General features: G+C 49.3%; 1 protein-coding gene across 1 annotated transcript in view; it reads left to right on the forward strand.

The window, feature by feature from the left end:
* ret (ret proto-oncogene receptor tyrosine kinase) overlaps positions 1–26,566 on the forward strand; it is a 53,537-nt gene that overhangs the window by 8,499 nt on the left and 18,472 nt on the right. The window contains exons 3-9 of the mRNA XM_078199434.1: positions 4,756–5,047; positions 6,139–6,264; positions 9,817–9,924; positions 11,309–11,428; positions 12,647–12,903; positions 15,690–15,837; positions 17,552–17,659. Of these exons, the coding sequence (XP_078055560.1) occupies positions 4,756–5,047; positions 6,139–6,264; positions 9,817–9,924; positions 11,309–11,428; positions 12,647–12,903; positions 15,690–15,837; positions 17,552–17,659 (1,159 nt within the window). The remainder of the gene's footprint in view (positions 1–4,755; positions 5,048–6,138; positions 6,265–9,816; positions 9,925–11,308; positions 11,429–12,646; positions 12,904–15,689; positions 15,838–17,551; positions 17,660–26,566) is intronic.

A 26,566-nucleotide genomic window follows, 5' to 3' on the forward strand; every position in this document is an offset into this window, starting at 1 on the left:
ACTGGAAAATCCCGCACTTTGAGTTGAAATCTGAACTGGGAGCAAGCTGATAAATAGGAACGGGGTAGGTGTGCGCTCAGCGGGGGGCGGAGGTTTGATTGATTGGACAGTGCTCTCTGTCATGGTTCAACACACCCATGGTTCCTGGACTCTCAGAGAGAAATCTAGAGCTAATCTGAAGATCCGCAGCTCTGGGCTAAAGGGAAAGGGATGATCTCAGTGTGTTCTGTTTATAAACTGCATTATAATTTTATTACACGTCCATACACTTTACCCCAGTTACACTTTGTGTTGGCTGACAGGTGTTTGGGTGATTTACTCAATGAATGACCTTCAAGCCTGAATCACTCAGCAGAGGGGAAACTTTTTTCATTAAGTGCTCCTGGTGTAGAGCTTTCTGCAAATGCAAATCAAGCATCAGATATGTGGCCTCTGACCTGACTGAATGTTGCAGCAGACTCGAGGGGCTGTAAGGCCCTCCTCCTGCTTTTATTTCTTAGGCCCTGACGGGAGCCCGCAGACTCGATGTTCCATCCATTAGAATAATGGATGGAAATTTACCAAGGCCACATATACATCACCGTAACGCAATGGGGTCTGGACTCACTGCCGTGCAGAGTTCCAATTTCAGGAGTCAGAACACTTACTGTTCAGCACTCGATTTGGTTTTGTCTAAAAGACCCTCACGAAGATTAAACGAAGGCTAACAGAGAAGCCAAGAGCTGGATTAGCGAGCCTGGTCTCCAGGTGACGAACTGACCTTTCACCTGGGTTACCCAATTGTTCTGGAAAAGGCCAGATTTGCCCCGAGCTGATTGGGAGTGCCAGCCTCCTGCCAAGGCAGCGAGTTGCTGACCCGAAGTAGGGGAAAAAAAACCCATAAAATAAATGTCACTTGAAATCTGACTGGTATCTTTGCGCGTTGTCATAGAAAATAGGAGCAGGAGGAGGCCATTCAGCCCTTCCAACTGCTCCACCATCCATTGAGATCATGACTTGATCGTCCAACAAAACAGCCTGATCCTACCTCCCACCCCGTGGATATTTCTAATCATGCAGCTCTCTCACTTTACCAACAACGATCATGATCCTACGGACACTGGACAATCGTAAATTCACTTTAAATACTGACAATTTTTAAAAAAAGGATTTCATAGAATCCCGACAATGCAGAAGGAGCCCATTCAGCCCATCGAGTCTGCACTGACCGAGGGTGGCACGGTAGCACAGTGGTTAGCACTGCTGCTTCACAGCTCCAGGGACCTGGGTTCGAATCCTGGCTTGGGTCACTGTCTGTGTGGAGTTTGCACGTTCTCCCCGTGTCTGTGTGGGTTTCCTCCGGGTGCTCCGGTTTCCTCCCACAGTCCAAAGATGTGCGGGCTAGGTTGATTGGCCATTCTAAATTGCCCCTTAGTGTCCCGGGATGCATAGGTTAGAGGGGTTAGTGGGTAAATATGTAGGGATATCTGGATAGGGCCCGGGTGGGATTGTGGTCGGTGCAGACCCGATGGGCCGAATGGCCTCTTTCTGCACTGTAGGATTCTATGATTCTATGAATCCCACCCAGGCCCTATCCCTATTAACCCTGCTAATCCCCTGACACTAAGGAGGAATTTATCATGGCCAATCCACCTAAACTGCACAGCTTTGCAGTGTGGGAGGAAACCGGAGCACCCGGAGAAAATCCACGCAGACACGAGGAGAATGTGCAAACTCCACACAGACAGTGACCCAAGCCGGGAATCAATCCGGGGTCCCTGGCGCTTTGAGGCAGCAGTGCTAACCGCTGTGCCGCCCGCATTTATATAGCACCTTTCAGGCCTTTCCAAATTGCTTTACAGTCAACAAAAGTCTTTTGTTGTCATGTAGGAAACACTGCAGGCAATTCATGCATAGCAAGATCCCACAAAGAGCATGGAGTACCACCCTGCTCTACTACTAAAGGACTTAGTGTGTTCACCTGAAAGGCAGACTGGGTCTTTGCTTAGTGTCTCATTAGAGCGACAGCAGCATAACTGAGGGTGACACTACAGTGTCAGCCAAGGTTATCATGCTTGCGTCTCTGGGAGCAGGATGTGAATCCACAGCTTCCGACTCAGAAATGAGATTGCCAGCACTGAACCCACGGTTGACTCAAACGTAACGGTGTTAGCAGAGCGAGAGAGAGAGAGAGCGCTGCATGGGTCAGTCGCTGAGGTGGACGGATGAATGAAACATATCAAACAGGTCAATATCAACCTGCAAACCCTTCCAAACATGCCAATGACAGGCGGTAAGAGATTCCTGGTCAGCCGTGTCACTATTCACAGCAAGAAGTCTCACAACACCAGGTTAAAGTCCAACAGGTTTATTTGGTAGCAAATACCATAAGCTTTCGGAGCACTGCTCCTTCGTCAGATGGAGTGGAAATCTGCCTATCATAGAATCAGCAGATTTCCACTCCATCTGACGAAGGAGCAGCACTCCGAAAGCTTATGGTATTTGCTACCAAATAAACCTGTTGGACTTTAACCTGGTGTTGTGAGACTTCTTACTGTGTTCACCCCAGTCCAACACCGGCATCTCCACATCATGACTATTCACAGCTCCAGACCGCAGCATGCGTGGAAAAGTCATAGAATCCCTACAGTGCAGAAGGAGGCCATTCGGCCCATCGAGTCTGCACTGACCACAATCCCACCCAGGCCCTATCTCTATAACCCCATGCATTTACCCTACCCAGTCCTCCTGACAGAAAGGGGCAATTTAGCACGGCCAATCCACCTAACCCACACATCTTTGGATTGTGGGAGGAAACCGGGGCACCCGGAGGAAACCCACGCAGACATGGGGAGAATGTGCAAACTCCACACAGACAGTGACCCAAGCCGGGAATCGAAGCCAGGTCCCAGGTGCTGTGAGGCAGCAGTGCTAACCACTGTGCCACTGTGCCACCCAAGTCTATGTTGCCATAGAATATTAGCCTGTGTGATTGAGTGCATTGATCACTATTAAAAGCGGCACAGTGGTTAGCACTGCTGCCTCACAGCGCCAGGGACCCAGGTTCACTGTCAGTGTGGAGTTTGCACATTCTCCCCGTGTCTGCGTGGGTTTCCTCCAGGTGCTCCTGTTTCCTCCCACACTCCAAAGGTGTGCAGGTTAGGTGGATTGGCCATGCTAAATTGTCCCCTAGTGTCAGGAGGATTAGCAGGGTAAATACGTGGGGTTACGGGGATAGGGCCTGGGTGAGATTGTGGTCGTTGCAGACTCGATGGGCCGAATGTCCCCCTCCTGCACTTTGGGGATTCTATGATTTTGGATGAGTCCCCTGGGGAAGAGCGGGGGAGTTCCCCTGGTGTCCTGTCGGGATTCTATGATTGTATATGAAAGTAGATGAGAGAATGAACACATAGGCAGATTTAAAGAGGGGTGTGAGGAAGATTGTATGAAGCATAAACTGCTCTGCATGGACTGTCCCGTGCTCTGGACTCAGTGTAACTCCGCGAATTTTCCCCGTGTTTTATTCAGAGTTGATACTGAAGAAGAACTTGTCGATCTCGGAGAACCGATCCTTCAGTCTGGAAGTGTTGGTCCATGATACAGAATACAGTGGCCCCAACAGCTCAGTCAAGCTTCACTTCAATGTGACCATCCAGCCAATCGTCATCGAATTCACTGAGAAAATGTTGCACTTCTCACTGAATCGGAACGCAGGCCGTTCTGGAAAGGTGATGGGTTTTTCTTTTAAAGATGTGGGGGCGGGGGAGGTGCGGGATGGGGGTTGGGGGGGGTTCTCCTGTATGCAAGTCTCAGTCTGAACAATTGCAAAACTGTAAGAATCGCTAGAGATCGAATCTAATATCGACGGGGTGTAGTGTTGTGCTATTAATCTTGGTGCTGTGCTAGGGGAGGCAGTGGCCAAGTGGTATTATCGCTAGACTGTTAATCCAGAAACTCAGCTCATGTTCTGGGGACCCGTGTTCGAATCCCGCCACGGCAGATGGTGGAATTTGAATTCAATAAAAGACATCTGGAATTAAGAATCTACTGATGACCATGGCACGATTGTTGGAAAAACCCATCTGGTTCACTAATGTTCTTTAGGGAAGGAAGTCTGCCATCCTTACCTGGTCTGGCCTACATGTGACTCCAGAGCCACAGCAATGTGGTTGATTCTCAACTGCCCTCCAAGGGCAACTAGGGATGGGCAATAAATGCTGGCCAGCCAGCAACGCCCATGTCTCACAAGTAAATTTTTTTAAATGACTCAGCTTTTGAGCAAGCTATTTTTAGAATCTGGATGCTTATTTTTACGCCCACACGCACCGGGGTGGCACAGTGGTTAGCACTGCTGCCTCACAGTGCCCGGGTTCGATTCCCGGCTTGGGTCACTGTCTGTGCAGAGTCTGCATGTTCTCCCCGTGTCTGCGTGGGTTTCCTCCGGGTGCTCCGGTTTCCTCCCTCAGTCCAAAAGACGTGCTGGTCAGGTGCATTGGCCCGTGCTAAATTCTCCCTCAGTGTACCCGAACGGGCGCCAGAGTGTGGCGACTAGGGGATTTTCACAGTAATTTGCAGTGTGAATGTAAGCCTTACTTGTGACTAATAAATAAACTTCTACTTCAGGGTGAGTCCCTTGCGGAGTAATCATCTTAAAATCCAGAGCCAGAGTTCCGCTCATCCGGGGTGGGGTTCGAACCCTCCACCTTGGAGGCAGTAACGCTGAACCATTCAGGATGTTAACTGTCGCGGGTTCGCTGTTTCCAATGTGTCTTACAGATTGGCAAAATCTGCATAGCAAACTGCCACAACTTTCAAGCCTTGAATATAAGCTACACGCTGGTGCCCCTGATCCAGACTGAGGTAAACGTCACACAACAAGACAGAAACTGCTCCTCCATTGTGGGGATCCTGAAGGGAGCCGAGGATATATTTGGGTTCCTGTATGTCAACGATGTGAAAGTGTTGAGAAACAGCTCTTGTTCCAAGCTTCACTACACCATCATTGCCAATGAGTCGCTGAGCAAGGAGGAGGCCAGGGCCAACATTATTGTCACTCTGGAGGGCACACGTAAGTATCTGTTGTTGCAAAATTGGTCTTCCTTCCTTCCCTCCTTGTTTAAGGCTCTTCACTCTCAGAATTAGAAGGATGTTTATCAGGACTGGAAGGTTTGAATTCTCAGGAGAAGGCTGGTACTTTTTTCCCTGGAGCGTAGGAGGATGAGGGGTGACCTTATAGAGGTTTATTAAATCATGAAGGGCATAGATAAGGTGAACAGCTAAAGTCTTTTCCCTCAGGGTAGGTGGGAGTCCAAAACTAGAGGGCATAGGTTAAAGGTGAGAGGGGAAAGATTTAAAAGGGACCCCAGGGGCAACTTTTTCACACAGAGGGTGGTGCGTGTATGGAATGAGCTGCCAGAGGGGGTGATAGAGGCGGGTACAATGACAACATTTAAGAGACATTTGGACAGGTACAGGGATGGGAAAGGTTTAGAGGGATATGGGCCAAATGCAGGCCAATGGGACCAGTTCAGTTTAGGAAACCTGGTTGGCATGAACGGGTTGGGCCGAAGGGCCTGTTTCCGTGCTGTATATCTCTCTATGACTCTTACCTTCTTTGGCCACACTTCTATGGTCAGCTGAGAAGGACAGGAAAGAAGGGGGGGCTAGCAAGGGTAAATAGGGATTAAGGGGATAGGGCCTGGGTGGGTTTGGTTTGTGATCGGTGCAGACCTGATGGGCCGAATGGCCTCCTTCTGCACTGTAGGGATTCTATGAATAGAGGGATATGACACAGGGTGGGATTTTCCAGCCTTTCCTGCCTGCGGAATCTTCCGATTCCATCGGAGACAACACCGCCCCCCACCCCTCCCCCCCCCCCACCTGCCACAGCAGGGCAGGCAAGCTATAGAAAGCTTCCCAGACCTTGGTGGGACTGTGAGATCTCACCAGCGACTAGCCACCTTCACCAGTGGGGAGACACTGCAATGGGTGGGGAGGGAGAGGGAGACCCCGCCCCTGGGGAATATGAATTTAAGCTGGAATTTTAGTCGCGTCCTATTTATTTTATTACAGCTGACAATGGGTGTGATGATTCATGCAGGACTGAAACCACGGGTGAAAATACCTGGGATTAACTGATGTTTTTTTTCCCCCTTCCAGTCGTTGACAAAAATAACAACTGTCCCAAAATCTGTGCGACAAACAAGCAGCGTTCCGAGTGTGAGGAATGTGGTGGTCTCGGAACCTTAACTGGGAAATGCCAATGGCGACAGGGCTTTGAAAAGGGTAGGAATTTTCCAGAATAACTCAAATGTGTCAGTTCCTCCCACTTCCCGTTATACACAAGATTTGAATGTTAATCACTGAATGGCTTCAGTGTAAATACGTCCAAGTGACGCGCTTAACCTTCCGATCTCTTGAAATGCCTCGAGGTGCGTCAGTTAATAACGTTTATTTGTTATTGCCACAAGTAGGCTTACATTAACACTGCAATGAAGTTACTGTGAAAATCCCCTAGTTGCCACACTCAGGCACCTGTTCGGATACACTGAGGGGCAATTTAGCATGGCCAGTGCACCCTAACCAGCACATCTTTCGGCCTGTGGGAGGAAACCGGAGCACCCGGAGGAAACCCACACAGACACGGGGAGAACGTGCAGACTCCACACAGACAGTGACCCAAGCCGGGAATCGAACCCGGGTCCCTGGCGCTGTGAGGCAGCAGTGCTAACCACTGTGCCACCCCTAGAAGTGCAGTAATTGTTATGTAGGGCAAACAGAGTGGAACTAATGGCTGGTTTGTTCCTTTTTTGGTGGAGGGTGAACATTGCGAATATAAGAACACAAGAGATGGGTGCGGGAATGGACAACACAGCCCATTGAACCTGCTCAGGACAAACATGGCCGACCTAGGGTTTCAACTCCGTTTTCCTGCCCGCCCCCTCCATGCCCCTTGATTCCCTGAAAAACCAAAAATCCGTCCATCTAGTCTTAAATATACTCAATGATGAAGCATCCACAATGGGTGGCACAGTGGTTAGCATTGCTGCCTCACAGCGCCAGGGACTCAGGTTTGATTCCAGGCTTGGGTCACTGTCTGTGTGGAGTTTGCACGTTCTCCCCGTGTCTGCGTGGGTTTCCTCCGGGTGCTCTGGTTTCCTCCCACATTCTGAAAGACGTGCTGGTTAGGGTGCATTGACCCGAACAGCCGCTGGACTGAGGCGACTAGGGGAGTTTCACAGTAACTTCATTGCAGTGTTATTGCTTCCAATTTTTAAAAAATTCATTCGTGGGACATGGGCATCGCTGGCTAGGCCAGCATTTATTGCCCATCCCTAGTTGCCCTTGAGAAGGTGGTGGTGAGCTGCCTTCTTGAATCGCTGCAGTCCACGTGCTGTGGGTTAACCCACAACGCCGTTAGGGAAGGAGTTCCAGGATTTTGACCCAGCGACTGCGAAGGAACGACGATATATTTCCAAGTCAGGATGGTGAGTGGCTTGGAGGGGAACTTGCAGGTGGTGGTGTTCCCATGTATCTGCTGCCCTTGTCCTTCTGGATGGAAGTGATCGTGGGTTTGGAAAGTGCTGCCTAAGGATCTTTGGTGACTTGATGAGAAGATAATTGGGACCCTTTGGCCCATCTTAGTTCATGCACTGGTTCCTAACAATTGTAAGAGACAAGATGAGCCTCATCGATGCAATCCTTTGACTTTCTTTCATTAAGTAATGTAGTGGTTATGCAAATTTAACCAGTAATCTGAAAATCCTGAGAACGAGAGTTCAAATCCATCCTGAGAATTTGAAAAGATCTTGAAATAAAACAAAAACTGATATCCATAAAAGTGAGCATGAAGCTGCCATTAAAAACCTAACTGGTTCACAAGCGTCTCTTTAGGATGTACATCTGCAGTGTTTACCCAATTTGCCTTAAATGGGACTGCAGTCCCACACGATGCTGTTGACTCCTAATGGCCCTGGTGCGCCCAGCAATATAGAAATAGAAATATTGTAGAAATCCTACAGTACAGAAAGAGGCCATTCGGCCCATCGAGTCTGCACCGACCACAATCCCACCCAGGCCCTACCCCATATCCCTACATATTTTACCCGCTAATCCCTCTAACCTACGCATCCCAGGACACTAAGGGGCAATTTTTAGCATGGCCAATCAACCTAACCCCCACATCTTTGGACTGTGGGAGGAAACCGGAGCACCCGGAGGAAACACACGCAGACACGAGGAGAATGTGCAAACTCCACACAGACAGTGACCCAAGCCGGGAATCGAACCCAGGTCCCTGGAGCTGTGAAGCAGCAGTGCTAACCACTGTGCTACCGTGCCGCCCCGATTGCATCAAACCATATTCCAAGTGCGATAGAGCAAAGATTGTTACATTTGACGTCACCCTTGGCTAGACCACATTTGGAACACTCTGAACAGTTCTGGCCTCCATGTTATAAAAAAGGGTACTGGAGGTGCAAAAAATATTTATGAGAGGTTATACCTAACGGGTAAGTTTGGATGAGGCTGGGGCACTTTTCTCTCGAAAAGGAAGACTGAGGGAATCACCTGTTAAAGGTCTTTACATCAACTCCAGCAAAGCCTTGATAATCTTCGAGACTTTTCCACTTGAGGGAGACCAGAACTAGGGATTGTACATATTATGACCACGGAAAATGTCAATTATTGTCAAAAAAAACCCCACCTGGTTCACCAAGGTCCTTTAGGGAAAGAAATCTGCCATCTTCACTGGGTCTGGCCTACAAGCAACTCCAGACCCACAACTCCAGACCCACAACAATGAGGCTGACTCTTCAATACTCTCTGAACAAGGGCAATTAGGGATGGGCAATAAATACTAGCCTAGCCAGCGTCGCCTACCTCCTGTAAATGAATTTAAAAAATAAGATAGCTCCTAATAACACCTCTACTTTCTCAGAAGACTAAGGAAATTTGGCATGTCAGCTACGACTCGCAACAACTTTTACAGATGCACCATAGAAAGCATTCTTTCCAGTTGTATCACAGCTTGGTATGGGCTCCTGCTCTGCCCAAGACCGCAAGCAACTACAAAAGGTCATGAATGTAGCCCAATCAAACCAGCCTCTCATCCATTGACTCTGTCTACACTTCCTGCTGCCTCGGCAAAGCAGCCAGCATAATCAAGGACCCCACGCACCCCGGACAGTCTCTCTTCCACCTTCTTCCGTCAGGAAAAAGATACAAATGTTTGAGCTCACGTACCAACCGGCTCAAGAACAGCTTCTTTCCTGCTGCTGTCAGACTTTTGAATGGACCTACCTCGCATTAAGTTGATCTTTCTCTACACCCTAGCTATGGCTGTAACACTACATTCTGCCCCCTCTCCTTTCTTTCTCTATGAACGGTATGCTTTGTCTGTATAGTGCGCAAGAAACAATACTTTTCACTGTATACTGATACATGTGACAATAAATCAAAATCCAATAGGTGATTCATGAGAAACTACTTTGAACAGAGAGTGGAGAGGATATTGAACTTGCTACCCTGGAGGTTGTTGAGGTGAATGGCACTGATGCATTGAAGGAGAAGTTAGATAGGCAAATGAGGGTGAAAGGAATAAGATAATTGGTAGTTTAGATGAAGAAGGGTGGGAGGAGTCTCATGGAGCATTAATACTAGCATGGACCTGTTGCGATGAATGGCCTGTTTCTGTGCTGCAAATACTTGGTCAATCAACCTCAATATGGAATCTATGTGGGATATTCAACATGTAACTCTCGATCACCGCGCATTGTAAATGTATTGCTTGGCTTATCAATGGGCTCTTCACTCTGAATCTTTTCATTCTACCTGCAGGTATATCAAAAAACTATTCCACCTGCTCATCGGACCTCTCCAGCTGCCCTGATGGATATTGTGATGTGGTGGAGAAGAGGAAGAGTACGTGTCCTCAGGATTGCATCGGTATGTAAAGCGCAGTCACCCGCACCCCGTTTAAGCTTAGCTCACCAGCATGGGCAGCAGAGAGAACAACCAGGCCTAAAGATGGCACAATGCTTAGCACTGCTGCCTCACAGCACCAGGGATCCCGGTTCGATTCCCGGCTTGGGTGACTGTCTGTGCGGAGTCTGCACGTTCTCCCCGTGTCTGCGTGGGTTTCCTCCGGGTGCTCCGGTTTCCTCCCATTCTCCAAAGATGTGCAGGTTAGGTGGATTGGCCATGCTAACTTACCCCTCAGATGTGCAGGTTAGGTGGATTGGCCACTCTAATTTGCCCCCTCAGTGTCCCAAGGTGTGTAGGTTAGGGGAATTAGTGGGGTAAATGAATGGGGTTACAGGGATAGGGGGGAGGGTGGGCCTGGGAGAGAATCTCTGTCGGAGAGTTGGTATAGACTCGATGGGCTGAATGGCCTCCTTCTGCACTGTGGGATTCGATGATTTATGTCAGCTGCTTTTTCACCAAAGCACGTTTCTCCACCACAGCTTACAAAACACGATCAGAAAGAGAAAGGAAGCCCAACATTTCTGACTTCTGGAAGTATTAGCTTGATAAAGGTAGAGAAATTAGATGTTCTTACCCAAAGGGACACAGCAGGGTGGACACAGCAGGCTGAATTGGGCAGTAGAATCACTCAATGTGCCTTAAGCGTAATGTCCCTGATCTTAGAGAACAGAACGTCCACCAATTTATTGTTGATTCCTTTCAAAAGTTATCTGGGGAATCTTACTCCTTGGCAGTGCTGTTTACAAAGGGGTCTCACCAGTTTGTGATTCCGACTCAAGGACATAATTTTACCTCAAGCCACCTAGTCCAGACAAATTGCATTCCTGCTTTGCTTCCACTCAATCCTTCAGTGGGATGGCTGAGATGGGGATCTCTCCAGATTAAGGCTGGGATTTTCAAACCCTGTCATGGCGGGGCCCACCGCAGAAGATGCAGCGGGGTCGGACAATCCCGATGACTAGCGGGGCCTGGAAAATCCCACCCTAAGTCTGAGTCCCATGGGATTTGCAATTTCCTTCATAGAGTCATAGAGGATTACGGCATGGAAACAAGCCCTTCGGCCCAACTTGTCCATGCCGCCCCCTTTTTTTTAACCACTAAGCTAGTCCCAATTGCCCGCATTTGGCCCATATCCCTCTATACCCATCTTACCCATGTAACTGTCTAAATGCTTTTTAAAAGACAAAATTGTACCCGCCTCTACTACTACCTCTGGCAGCTTGTTCCAGACACTCACCACCCTCTGTGTGAAAAAATTACAAGCAAAGGCATTGACATTGAGGAGAGGAATTGCAGCTAAGATCTCCACCTATCCCACATGTTCTGTTTGATCTCTTTGATTCAGAATGGGACAATGTCGTTGGTGGATTTGAACCTGGAGAGCTGGGAGGAATTAAAGGAGGTTTCGGAACGTGTGTCTGCTATTCTGATAATAAATGCGTCTGCCAGAAGGATGACATTGTTGGTATGTTGATCGTTGGAATCATTTTCTTGGCACTTTACAGGTGCAATTGTGAAGGACATATTTTCCAAGAGTCCCTGGGCTGCTGCAAAGTGGCTGGGGAGTTGGAAAGCCCTGGGCATGTGGCACCCAAGTTTCCCAATATGTGTCATCTCTGGGTGTCCGATTCCTAGCTTCCCTTTGATTAACCGCTTTGATCTTCATCAGAATCAACAGCCTTAGCTTACGGAGTTATGGCAAGAATATCGATGAAAAAGCCTACATTTCTCATCAGTGGTTCATTCTATCTTGCCACACGGTGTAACCCAGTAACCACCCATCCAATCAGGAATATCGACCACTCGGCAAGGAGAGTCTGAGGTGAAAGAGCCACCTTGATTGAAGGACGACACCTTGAACAGTGCAGTGCTCCATCAGTACTGCACTGAAAAGAGTCAGCCTGATTCCTACCTTGTCTTAGGCCACTTTATGTCACTTACTGCTGCCTCACAGCACCAGGGACCCAGCTTCAAATCTGGCCTCGGATCACTGTCTGTGCAGAGTCTGCACGTTCTCCCCATGTCTGCATGGGTTTCATCCAGGTGCTCCGGTTTCCTCCCACACTCCAAAGATGTGCGGGTTAGGTGGGTTGGCCATGTTAAATTGCCCCTTAGTGTCAGGAGGATTAGCAGGGTAACTACGTGGGGTTACGGGGATAGGGCCTGAGTGGGCTTGTGGTCAGTGCACACTCGATGGGCCATGCTCAACAGGTGGCACAGTGGTTAGCCCTGCTGCCTCACAGCGCCAGGGACCCGGTTCGATTCCCAGCTTGGATCACTGTCTGTGTGGAGTTTGCACGTTCTCCCCCGTGTCTGCGTGGGTTTCCTCCGGGTGCTCCGGTTTCCTCCCACATTCTGAAAGACGTGCTGGTTAGGGTGCATTGACCCAAACAGGCGCCGGAGTGCGGCGACTAGGAGAATTTCACAGTAACTTCATTGCAGTGTTAATGTAAGCCTTTACTGATAAATAAACTTGAAAAAGAATGGCCTCCTTCTGCACTGCAGGGATTCTATGATCCTGGTGGCTTTGGCAAAGAGAGATAGGCCATGTCCCCTTGACGGTTGGCTAATTGGCGAGATGGGGAGGAATAGTGACAAAATGTTGGTATTGAGCTGAGATATAGTAACTGACATGGGTTTGTGCTCAGCTGAAATGTCACGGTGTCCTCTGTTTCATTCACAGAACTGGTTTGCGATGATTTGTGTAAAATCATCATTGCTGCTGCGGTGCTGCTGTCGTTTATTTTGTCCGTGTTGCTCTCCTCCTACTTCATTCACCGGTACCACAAGAACACTCCCAAACCCCCCATTGCCTCGGCGGAGATGACTTTCAGGAGGCCAGCTCAGGCCTATCCCATCAGCTACTCCTCGAATAATATCCGCAGACCTTCCATGGATTCCATGGAGAATCAAGTGGCAGTGGATTCCTTCAAGATCCCGGTGAGTGCCGTTTTTAGTGCGGCCTTGTAAGGGTTGGTTGTGTGAGATGTCAAGACGTAGGGGCAGAAGTAGACCAATTGGCCCATCAAATCTGCTCCACCATTCAATGAGATTATAACTGATCCGATATGATAATCCTCAAATCCACTTTCCCGCCTTATTCCCACAATCCTCGATTTCCTTACTGATTAAAAATCTGTCTATCTCAGCCTTGAACACACTCAATGACGTAGCCTCTACAGCCCTGTGCGGCAAAGAATTCCACAGATTCACCACCCTCTGGGAGAAGAGATTCCTCCTCATCACTTGTCCAAACATTACAAATGCTGCTTAATGCATTAATTTTGATCTTTGCTTGCTAGTTTCCAAGTTGGGACCTGTGGGGCGTTGAGTGTCCACAAGGTGAACAGGTGTCTGTATATTCCGCTACCGTTTGGCTTACTAACGCGATGGCCCAGGTTTTAACCCAAGCTCCTCAATGGGAGTAGAGCGACTTTACTTTTTATTCATTCACGGCATTGTTGACATTGGTTTCTCCTCCTTAATTGTCCTTCAGAAGGTGGTGGTGCGCCCACTTTTTGAATACCAGCTTGCTTCAGAGTAAACAACATTGCTGTGAGTCTGAGGTCATAGGTCTCTGTACCAGCCTGGGTAAGCACGGCAGCTTTCCTTCTCTGAAGAGCATTAAGGAATCGGATGGAATTTTTCAGCAATCTGGAAGTTCTGGGGTCACCAATGGTTTTAAAATCACAGATTTCATTCAATTAATTGTGGAAGGATTTGATCCCACGTCTCTGCATCATCGGGTGGCACAGTGGTTAGCACTGCTGCCTCGCAGCACCAAGGACCCGGGTTCAATTCCAGCTTTGGGTCACTGTCTGTGTGGAGTTTGCACGTTCTTCCCGTGTCTGCGTGGGTTTCCTCCGGGTGCTCCAGTTTCCTCCCACGCGCCATGCTAAATTGCCCCTCAGTGTCCCAAGGTGTGTAGGTTAGGTGGATTGGCCATGGTAAATATGTGGGGTTAGGAGGATAGGACGGGGGAGAGGGCCTGGGTAAGATGCTCTGTTAGAGAGTCGGTGCAGACTTGATGGGCCGAATGGCCTCTTCTGCACTATACGGATTCAATGATTCCATTCTGTGATTAGTCCAGGCTGCTGTCTCACTGGTCCTGTAGCTTAATCACTGTGTTTGCAAACCCTCTAACCTTCAAACCAATGCAATGTAAAATTATTGGGCGAGAGTGTAAAGCGGGCGTTTAATCCAAACTCACCCCATCCTCCCTGGGTGGGTTAGGCTCGCTAATCTTGCTCACTAATTTTTTTTTAAAACTATCTTCAATAACTCTTATCAACCCAAGAAGACATGAAGCTTGGATGTTTCTTTAATTTGTTTCCACTTCCCTGTCCCTTTGTCTGGACTTGTGCCGTTATTCAGCCTCCTGTGTGCTGGCACTCTTGGTGTCATTCTCATTTTGCTGCACTCAGGAATTCAAGTTACCCGACTTTAACCCATCACTCAAACCAGCCTCCCATCCATTGACTCTGTCTACACTTCCCACTGCCTCGGCAAAGCAGCCAGCATAATTAAGGACCCCACGCACCCCGGACATTCTCTCTTCCACCTTCTTCCATTGGGAAAAAGATACAAAAGTCTGAGGTCACGTACCGGCCGACTCAAGAACAGCTTCTTCCCTGCTGCCGTCAGACTTTTGAATGGACCTACCTCGCATTAAGTTGATCTTTCTCTACACCCTAGCTATGACTGTAACACTACATTCTGCACTCTCTCATTTCCTTTACTATGAACGGTATGCTTTGTCTGTATAGCGTGCAAGAGACAATACTTTTCACTGTATACTAATACATGTGACAATAATAAATCAAATCAAATCAAATTTAGTCTGTTCCAGCCTCGGCAGAGATGCTGTCGCTGTGAGCTCCCACATCTTCAACTTTAACAATGGCAGACATTGAAAGAAGAGAGGGAGGTGGGAAACAAAATGGGGGCAGCAGCACACTTACCCAGGACGCCATCGCTTCAGTCAATTTGACATAACAATACAAAGATGCTCTGTGTGTGGATGGGAGGTGTCACACTCCATTACATGTTATTGCTATTGATCTGCGGCCCCTGAATCCAAACCCAGAGCATCATCTGCGTGGTGGTGTGTTACCGATCCTTTTAAGTTTATTTATTAGTGTGACAAGTAAGGCTTACATTAACACTGCAATGAAGTTACTGTGAAAATCCCCTAATCGCCACACTCCGGCGCCTGTTCGGGTACACTGAGGGAGAATTTGGCACGGCCAATGCACCTAACCAGCACGTCTTTCGGACTGTGGGAGGAAACCGGAGCACCCGAAGGAAACCCACGCAGACACGGGGAGAATGTGCAAACTCCACACAGACAGTGATCCAAGCCGGGAATCGAACCCGGGTCCCTGGCGCTGTGAGGCAGTAGGGCTAACCACTGTGTGTGATCCTGGTTGCAGTAGCGACATGCATGTTGTGGTCTGGATGGCAGTGGTACAGGCTCCAATGATCTTCCCATCACATGGCTGATCGGGAATCTCTCTGCTCGCTCTTACGGCCATTGGATGTGTTGCGGGAGGCTGATAATCAACCTGTTTGGCCTCGTTATGCACGCACATTCCTTGAGTACCAAGTTCTGGAGGAACTCTGATCCAGAGCTCTGGTTCAGAGACAGGGACACTGCCACGATCTGTATAAACCAGCCAGTTCCAGACAAACCGTAATTTCCATACGTGTCTCTTTCTTCCCAACAGGAAGATCCCAAGTGGGAATTCCCAAGGAAGAACCTAGTCCTGGGGAAGACCCTTGGGGAAGGAGAATTTGGGAAAGTAGTGAAGGCTACAGCGTTCAGGCTCAAGGGTAAAGCAGGCTATACAACTGTGGCTGTCAAGATGTTAAAAGGTAAGACCGAACATCGTCAAAGTTTAACTGTGATGAGCAAATATTGTTACATCTGTAGAGTAATGGTTATGTTAATGAGACCATGATGATATTAATGATGTAACTGCGATATCAGGAGTCAGGTGACCAAGAGGCTCCAAGAGAGCAAGGTGCAGAATAGTTTGTCTTAAAAACCCTCAAGTCTTTGTAAATAGTACAAAGAACAAAGAAAAGTACAGCACAGGAACAGGCCCTTCGGCCCTCCAAGCCTGTGCCGATCATGATGCCTCAACTAAACTTAAAAGAAACCTTCTGCCCTTAACAAATTGCTTCAAGTTAAACTATGCCAACTATCTCAAGTCTGTCATAGAAGAATCATAGATTCATACAATGCCAAAGAGGCCATTTGGTCCATTGAATCTGCAGCGACACAGAGAACCACCTAACCTACCGACCTAATCCCATCTGCCAGCACTTGGCCCATAGCCCTGAATGTTATGATGTGCCAAGTGCTCGTCTAGGTATTTTTTAAAGGATGTGAGACAACCCACCTCCACCACCCTTCCAGGCAGCGCATTCCAGACTGTCACCACCCTCTGGGTGGTAAAGTTTTTCCTCACACCCCTCCTAAACCTCCTGCCCCTCACTTTGAACTTGTGTCCCCTCGTGACTGACCCTTCAGCTAAGGGGAACAGCTGCTCTTTATCCACTCTGTCCATGTCCCTCATTATCTTCTACACCTCAACCCCAAACAACAACATCATCAAATCATGTGACCGGCTCTTAAAGCAATCATGCACCCACTTAAATATATGACAGCGGCCTCTCCATGCATTGTGGGGTAAGGGGGGGTGGGGGAATTCCACCAGCCCCTCTCTATCCACCTCCATACAGTGGGTAGACAATCGGCAATCCAGCTAAAGTAAAGTTTATTTATTAGTCAGAAGTACGTTTACATTTACTGTGAAAATCTCCTAGTCGCCACACTCCGGCGCCTGTTCGGGTACACTGAGGGAGAATTTAAGCATGGCCACTGCACCCTAACCGGACTGTGGGAGGAAGCCGGAGCACCCGGAGGAAACCCACACAGACACGGGGAGACTGTGCAAACTCCGCACAGACAGTGCTGTCCGCGATGCTGACAAAGTTCCGCCAGCCCCTCTCGATCCACCTCCGTACAGTGGTTGGACAGTCGGCAATCCAGCCGTCGTCTTGGCCGGTGATGGGACAGGGTTGGAGAATAGTACGGATTCAGTAGGCCACCATTTTAATGGTTTCCCCACCACCACCCCCCCCCCGACCCCCCCCCCAACCCCCCGACCCCCCCCTGACCCTTCCCCCCCCGACCCCCCCTGACCCTGCCCCCCCCGCCCCCCCCCCCCCCCCCCCCCCGACCCCGCCCCTGACCACCTGGATGATTGTTAAAATTCAGCCCTAATTTCCTTCTGCTGAGGTTACATCATAGACCAGCTGATCAGAGCAGTCACTGAGGAATCAAATTGCCCCAACCCCCGTTCGACCTTCTGGGCTGTGGGGAGAGGGAGAGAAAGTGAGGGGGGGGGAGCTACAGTTCCAAAGAATCCTCCCCCTACTTTTTTTTTGTTTTCGGCCTCTGTGAAGCTGACTTCAGATGCTTTACATTGAAGGGCAAGTTGCTACTGTTTCTACGAGAAGTGAAGTCTGATGGTGGCTCTCTCTCCAATTTGAATTGACTCTTTGTTTCTGTGTCCGGCAGAAAATGCGTCTCAGAGTGAGCTACGGGATCTCTTGTCTGAATTCAACTTGCTGAAACAAGTCAGTCATTCCCACATTATTAAACTGTACGGAGCCTGCTGCCAGGATGGTAAGAGAACTTCAGACACAGGATGATATTTGCCACAACTTCACTCGCAGCATCACACGTCATTATTTCTGCCCCTTTATGTTAACAAAGATGGAGGCAGTTCAGAGGAGGTTCACTGGACTGATTCCAGAGATGAGGGGGTTTGTCGTATGGAGGGAGATTGAACAGTTTAGGCCTATACTCTCTGAAATTTAGAAGAATGAAGGGGGATCAAATTGAGGTATACAAGATGATAAAAGGTATGGATAAAGTAGACGTGGAGCGGATGCTTCCTCTTGTGGGGCATTCTAGGACAAGAGGTCATAGTCTTAGGATAAGGGGTAGCAAATTTAAAACAGAGTTGAGGAGAAACTACTTCTCCCAAAGGGTTGTGAATCTGTGGAATTCGCTACCCCAAACGTGCAGAGGATGCTGGGACAGTGAGTAAATTTAAGGAGGAGTGAGACAGATTTTTAATGGGTTGAAGGGTTATGGGGAGAAGGCGGGAAAATGGGGATGAGGAGCATATCAGCCATGATCGAATGGCAGAGCAGACTCGATGGGCCGAATGGTCTAATTCTGCTCCTAGATCTTATGAACTTGTGTTGACCCATTGAATGTAAAGGCCGGAGTGGATAAGACGGAGAGCTGTTTTGTGTGAGCCCAGTACTATTGGCACCATAAATATAAAATAGTCACTATTTCATCCAATAGAGAAATCAGGAGAAATTTTTCACAACTTTTTTTAGAAGTGGAACTCTTGATAAGAAAGAGTTGAGACCATTACAACCAAGTTGAGAGATGGGCTGCCTCCTCTCATTGCCCCACTCTTGGGTTCGTTATAACAGAGTTTGAATTTAAAAGGGATGTGTTATTGCCAGTTTAATTTATATTTAACGGTGTTCGAGAAACAAAGTTTATTTATTAGTCACAGGTAAGGCTTACATTCACACTGCAATGTAATTACTGTGAAATGCCCCTCGTCGCCATACTCCAGCACCTGTTCGGGTACACTGAGAAAGAATTTAGCATGGCCAATGCACCCAATCAGCACGTCTTTAAAACTGTGGGAGGAAACTGGAGCACCCGGAGGAAACCCACGCAGACACGGGGAGAATGTGCAAACTCCACACAGATAGTGACCCAAGCTGGGAATTGAACCTGGGTCCCTGGCGCTGTGAGGCAGCAGTGATAACCACTGTGCCACCGTGCTAAACCAGTTTCCTTAAGTTAACTAGTAAAGAGTTAGTTTTGTTTTGTTGCTAAACCTCAGAAATCATTCACGAAAAAAAGTTTAAAGTGCATAAGGATATCCAACTTGCCACTAAGGCTAAAACGCACACATAAACAACACCCTCCCTCCTCCAGAAGAGATAAAACTTTACAAAGTATCAGATCTTAAAATGTAAAGTCAGAAAAGAAATGATTCCCGGACTGTCCAGATGCGTGTTTATAGCTGAAGGGTCACTTTCCACACCAGCTGCTGGTACTGGGGTTTCTCACTGAAGTATTCACTCTGCAGTTACGGCTGCTTGATTCTCTTTTCGCTTGGAGACAGGAGTGTTGATTTGGAATCCTCCTTTAAGAACCCTGGGTATGCAGCAATGAGATCTTCTGGTGTGTTTCCAAACCCACAAACAGTTCAGCTTTGATGAGAGAATAAGAGATGGTTTCAAGTTTATTTATTAGTGTCACAAGTCGGCTTACATTAACACTGCAATGAAGTTACTGTGAAAATCACCCCTAATCACCACACTCCGGCACCTGTTCAGGCACACCGAGGGAAAATTTAGCACGGCCAAAGTGCCTAACAAACATGTCATTCGATTGTGGGAGGAAACCAGAGCACTCGGAGGAAACCCACGCAGACATGGGGAGAACATGCAGACTCCAAGTGACCCAAGCCGGAATCGAACCCCAGGGCTGTGAGGCAGCAGTTGCTAACCACCGTGCCACCCAAGGGTGTTATCTCCATGGCAGTCTGTCTGAGGCTGTCAGTTCAAATCCAGTCTATTTCACCCAAGAGCCTGGCCATGTGACCTCTCTCTGGTTTCCATCTGGGCTCCTCATCTTGTCTCTGAGAGCTCCATTGACCCCATAAAGTAGCTTGCGTCCTTCACAAAGGCAACATTGTACCTGCTGTAGGCCAACGTCCTTTGCTTAGCCACAAAATGCAAACCGCAGCATGTACATTTGGAGCAACACTGGGCAATATACTCTGAAATGCAGGCAAGTCCTTGATGCCAGCTATGTTTTCAGGGAAAGGAGTCACACAGTCACTGCTGTCGAGTCAGGATGGAAAGCTGTAGCCACAGAGAGCCAGAAACGGGTAATTTATCCTCCCAATTACACAGAAAATCATATGTGTACCCAGGGAAATGGCAAATGGAATAACCTTTCAGAACTTATTGCTGCGTTACAGATGTCTAACCGTCAGCTCCGTAATAAATCTTGCTTTTTCTTTCAATATTTGATTAAACAGCGCTGTATCTGCAGGTTAAAGTAAGTGGGTTAATAGGTTGTGTACAAGGCTTGAAATCAATAGTAGTCGATGAAATGTGAATTCTTCCAACGAGCGAGTTCCTTTCTCAGTTTCAATGGCCACTGTCTGGGATCTGGAGCTTTTCCCTGTCCCTCATTACATCCAGATTCCGAAGGAGTGTAGAATCATTTGAGATTCCTTCACCATCATTTCCAATAGGTTTCCATGTGGATTTATCTGCCGGTTAGCAACCAGCCGAGACAGAACCAGGATTGTCTGTTTTGATGCACAGATGTGACAAGGAGAGGAATGGAATTGTCTGCATCTTGCACCAATTCCGGGGTTGGGGGGGGGGGGTGGGGGGGTCACATCTTAGAATTAAATGTGTCCCTGTTGTGATGATGATACGATGTCACCAATCACTCATAAGGGATTGAGTGGGTTCATTTATTAATCCTAGGAACAGGCTGATGCGCGACAATCAAGCACGTGGAACAAGGCTTCAGTATCGAAGGCTTTTATTGTCTAACAATGGAACTACTAACACGAATACAGCAGTTCAGACTGAAGGGGTCCTGCCGGAGCAGAGGGTCTTATACCTCTCCTCCGGAGGCGGGGCCCCACCGGGATGTGCCATAATAACATTAACAACAGGTAAACACCCTAACCCAACAACATTGTACAACCCCCACAGTGACAACACCCTAACCCAACAGTAACCTAAGAACAACCCCCAGTGGTAACCAACGATGGTTCACCACATTCACCCCTCCTTTAAAAACAAGGCCGGCGGGGTGCAAAAAAAACAGGTCATATGTACAAAATTCACAAGTCCAGACGGTCTGGAGGACCGCACCGTCGCTGTGATCTCCTCAACACCGGTTGCGAAACCGGAGCAGGTGCTTGCGGTGGCGTTCTCTCCAAAACAACGTCCGGCTGTCCCCTCAAGGACTCCCGGGCCAGTTGGCCCTGGTGAGGCGATGGTGCAGGGGATCCTGGAACCTTCAGTGGTGGCGCCGATCTCCGAGTCTCAGGCAAGCTATACATGGGAGTAGAACTGTTATGCACTGGTCCCGGTGCTGACCGCGCCATGTCTGGGGAAGAAATGAGTAGTAGGGGATTCGTGACAGGGGGTATGGGAGCGACAGGAGTTGCTACGTCCCCTGCGGGCGCCAGGTCTCTAATGGAGACAGTGTCCTCTCGCCCGTCAGGATATGCCACATAGGCATACTGAGGGTTGACGTGGAGGAGTTGGACCGGTTCGACCAAGGGGTCGGACCTGCGAGCCCTCACATGTCGCCGCAGAAGGACGGGTCCTGGGTACGTCAACCAGGCTGGTAATGAGATCCCCGAGGACGACTTCCGAGGGAATGAGAACATCCTCTCGTGGGGAGTAGCATTGGTTGCCGTACACAGGAGGGAGCGGATAGAATGGAGCGCATTTGGAAGGACCTCCTGCCAACGGGAGACTGGAAGGCCCCTGGATTTCAGTGCCAGTAGGACAGCCTTCCAGACTGTAGCATTCTCCCTTTCCACCTGTCCGTTACCCCTAGGGTTGTAGCTCGTGGTTCTACTAGAGGCAATCCCGAATGAGAGCAGGAATTGCCTCAAGTCGTTGCTCATGAACGACGAGCCCCTGTCGCTATGAATGTAGCAGGGGTGCCCGAACAGGGTAAAAAGCTCACTGAATGCCATAATCACGGTGGCAGTCGACGTGTCCGCACAGGGGACAACAAACGGGAACCGGGAGTACTCGTCTATTATGTTGAGGAAATAGACGTTCCGGTCCGTTGAGGGAAGGGGGCCCTTAAAATCCACACTCAGCCTCTCAAAAGGGCGAGTGGCCTTGACCAATTGTGCCCGGTTTGGTCGATAAAAGTGTGGTTTGCATTCTGCGCAAATCCGACAGCTTCTCGTCACTGACCTGACATCCTCCACCGAGTAGGGCAGGTTGCGGGCTTTGACGAAATGGTAGAGTCGGGTGACTCCAGGATGACACAAGTCATTGTGGAGGGCCTTCAAGTGGTCCTCCTGCATGATGGCGCATGTTCCGCGCGAGAGGGCATCCGAGGGCTCATTGAGCTTCCCTGGACGATACATAATATCGTAATTATAGGTGGAGAGCTCAATTCTCCACCGCAAGATCTTATCGTTCTTGATCTTGCCCCTCTGCGTGTTGCTGAACATAAACGCCACGGATCGTTGATCCGTGATCAGAGTGAACCGCTTCCCCGCCAGGTAATGGCGCCAGTGTCTGACTGCCTCCACAATGGCCTGAGCCTCCTTCTCCACTGCTGAGTGCCGAATTTCGGGGCCTTGAAGGGTGCGGGAAAAGAACGCGACGGGCCTGCCTGCCTGGTTTAGTGTGGCGGCTAGGGCGAAATCAGATGCATCACTCTCCACCTGGAAAGGGATGGATTCATCCACCGCGTGCATCGTGGCTTTCGAAATGTCGCTTTTCAAAGCCTTGAAGGCCAATTGGGCCTCCGGCGTAAGTGGGAAGGTCGTGGACTTGATGAGCGGACGAGCTTTGTCCGCGTAGTTGGGGACCCACTGCGCATAGTACGAAAAGAACCCGAGGCATCTCCTCAGTGCTTTCGTGCTCGCGGGCAAGGGAAGTTCAGTAAGGGGGCGCATACGGTCTGGATCAGGGCCAATGACCCCGTTTTCCACCACGTATCCGAGGATGGCTAACCTGCGCGTACGGAATACGCACTTCTCCCTGTTATAGGTCAGATTCAGGCGAGATGCGGTGCGCAGAAAGTGTTGGAGATTCGTGTCATGGTCCTGCTGGTCATGGCCGCAGATGGTGACGTTATCCAGGTACGGGAAGGTAGCCCGCAACCCGTTCTGGTCCACCATTCGGTCCATAGCACGCTGGAAGACCGAGACCCCATTGGTGACACCAAATGGAACCCTGAGGAAATGGTATAGAACATAGAACATAGAACATTACAGCGCAGAACAGGCCCTTCGGCCCACGATGTTGCACCGACCAGTTAAAAAAAAAAACTGTGACCCTCCAACCTAAACCAATTTCTTTTCGTCCATGAACCTATCTACGGATCTCTTAAACGCCCCCAAACTAGGCGCATTTACTACTGATGCTGGCAGGGCATTCCAATCCCTCACCACCCTCTGGGTAAAGAACCTACCCCTGACATCGGTTCTATAACTACCCCCCCTCAATTTAAAGCCATGCCCCCTCGTGCTGGATTTCTCCATCAGAGGAAAAAGGCTATCACTATCCACCCTATCTAAACCTCTAATCATCTTATATGTTTCAATAAGATCCCCTCTTAGCCGCCGCCTTTCCAGCGAAAACAATCCCAAATCCCTCAGCCTCTCCTCATAGGATCTCCCCTCCATACCAGGCAACATCCTGGTAAACCTCCTCTGCACCCTCTCCAAAGCCTCCACATCCTTCCTGTAATGTGGGGACCAGAACTGCACACAGTACTCCAAGTGCGGCCGCACCAGAGTTGTGTACAGTTGCAACATAACGCTACGACTCCTAAATTCAATCCCCCTACCAATAAACGCCAAGACACCATATGCCTTCTTAACAACCTTATCTACTTGATTCCCAACTTTCAGGGATCTATGCACACATACACCTAGATCCCTCTGCTCCTCCACACTATTCAAAGTCCTCCCGTTAGCCCTATACTCAACACATCTGTTATTCCTACCAAAGTGAATTACCTCACACTTCTCCGCATTAAACTCCATCCGCCACCTCTCGGCCCAACTTTGCAACCTGTCTAAGTCTTCCTGCAAACTACGACACCCTTCCTCACTGTCTACCACACCACCGACTTTGGTGTCATCAGCAAATTTGCTAATCCACCCAACTATACCCTCATCCAGATCATTAATAAATATTACAAACAGCAGTGGCCCCAAAACAGATCCCTGAGGTACACCACTTGTAACCGCACTCCATGATGAATAGACGACCATCCGCCTCAAAAGCCGTATATTGTCGGTCCTCTGGGCGGATGGGGAGTTGATGGTAGGCGGACTTAAGGTCTATGGTAGAGAACACTCGGTACTGCGCAATCTGATTGACCATATCAGAAATGCGCGGGAGAGGATACGCATCCAGCTGCGTATAACGGTTAATGGTCTGACTGTAGTCGATGACCATCCGAGGTTTGTTCCCGCTTTTGACTACCACGACCTGCGCTCTCCACGGACTAGCACTGGCCTGTATGATCCCTTCCTTGAGGAGCCGTTGAACCTCAGATCTAATAAAGATCCGGTCCTCAGCGCTGTAACGCCTACTTTTAGTAGCGATGGGCTTGCAGCCTGGTACCAGATTCTTAAATAGGGATGGTGTAGTGATTTTCAGAGTGGAAAGATTGCATGCGGGGCGCTTTGGGCAATTTGGAGGCTGCGGCTGATTCCCTACTGCCAGTGAAGGGAGTGGCCCACCGTACTGTAGGATCACACTCTTCATGTGGACCATAAAATTTAGTCCGAGGAGAATTGGCGCACAAAGGTGAGGTAACACAAGGAGCCTGTATTGCTCGTAAATTGTGCCCCGTACCTCTAGAGTTACCATACATCGTCCTTGGATCGGTACAGACCGGGACCGTGATGCCATGGAAATTGTCTGCTTGGCAGGGAGAACCCGGAGTCCACACCTTTTAGCAGTTTCAGGGTGTATGAAACTCTCGGTGCTCCCACTGTCAAACAGACAATTCACAGTTCGACCATTTACCTTTATATCCATCATTGAATTCTCAAGCCTGTGGTGCTTAGTCTGGTCCAGGGAGATCGACGCCACCGTTGGCCCCTGGGCGTCACTGCATGCTGCCGATGTTGATGCTGAGGACCCCTGCTGGTCGCTCCTAGTCGTCGTGGACCATGATGGCCGCCCCCATGAATCGCACGTGGGCGAGGGCGCCAAACGCAGCGACTCCTGGTGGTCTTCCTCCTCCTCCGTCAGCCACGATGGCACCGTCCTGGATTCGCACGTGGTCGGACCTCGTGGGTACTGCGACGCCGAAGGAGATTGTCTCCGTTCTGGAGGGTTACAAGCTGCACTGCCGTTTTTGGACTTCGACCTGCAGACTTTACCGTAGTGGCCTTTTTTACCGCACTGGCTGCAGGTTGCCGTTCTTGCCGGACACTGTTGCCGTGGATGCTTGGCCCCACCGCAAAAATAGCATCGCTGGCCGCCTGGAGCTGCCGCCGTCGTCGGATCGATCTGGGAGCGCGAGTTTGCGGGGCGAGGAGGGAGCTGAGCTTGCTCTTGCCACGTTGACTCCACGTGGTCCTCGGGGTACAGCGCCAAGCTTTTCGACGCCGCTTCCAGCATCTCAGCCATCTCCATCGCTTGGGTCAAGTCGAGGCTCCCCTTTTCCAGTAATTTAAGCCGGATGTACGAGGACCCTACCCCTGCTACGAACGTGTCTCGGGCGAGGTCGTACATGTATTGTTCGGCTGATACGTCTTTACAATCGCAACCCCTGGCAAGCTGCAGGAGCTCATTGGCGTAGTCCTCCATGGTTTCGCCCGACTGCCGACGTCGTGTAGCGAGGAGGTAATGAGCGTGTATCTCGTTGGGTGGTTTCGTGTATCGTTTCTTCAAGAGCTCGACGGCCCTCGGGTAAGTGGGAGCCGCACGAATCGCGAGATAAATCGTGTTGCTTACCCTTGCGTGGAGGACTTGGAGTTTGTCGCTGTCTGTAGTAATAGCCACAGAGGCAGCCAGGTAGTCTTCGAAACACTTCCACCAGTGGTCGAAGGTGTTAGCGGCACCGACCGCACGTGGGTCCAACGCCAGACGATCTGGTTTCAAGATCTGTTCCATACTCTTTTTTTTGTACAGCTGAGAGTTTTCTGTTCGACAATAAAATTGATGCGCGACAATCAAGCACGTGGAACAAGGCTTCAGTATCGAAGGCTTTTATTGTCTAACAATGGAAATACTAACACGAATACAGCAGTTCAGACTGAAGGGGTCCTGCCGGAGCAGAGGGTCTTATACCTCTCCTCCGGAGGCGGGGCCCCACCGGGATGTGCCATAATAACATTAACAACAGGTAAACACCCTAACCCAACAACATTGTACAACCCCCACAGTGACAACACCCTAACCCAACAGTAACCTAAGAACAACCCCCAGTGGTAACCAACGATGGTTCACCAACGATGGTTCACCACACAGGCTCAAAAGAAATGTGAACATGGACAGCAAGAGCTGCGCACTCTGTGCTCTGCTTAAAAACAAAAATGAAGCTAAACTGGATCGCATGATATACTTCCCTTCCAGTGATGCCATGCTTCAATCCCTTAAGGGCACATTACATAGAAACATAGAAACATAGAAAACTACAGCACAAAACAGGCCCTTCGGCCCCACAAGTTGTGCCGAACATATCCCTACCTTTCAGGCCTACCTATCACCCTCCATCCTATTAAGTCCCATGTACTCA

The sequence above is a fragment of the Mustelus asterias genome, chromosome 28, assembly GCF_964213995.1.
Source record: "Mustelus asterias chromosome 28, sMusAst1.hap1.1, whole genome shotgun sequence".
Classification (NCBI taxonomy): domain Eukaryota; kingdom Metazoa; phylum Chordata; class Chondrichthyes; order Carcharhiniformes; family Triakidae; genus Mustelus; species Mustelus asterias.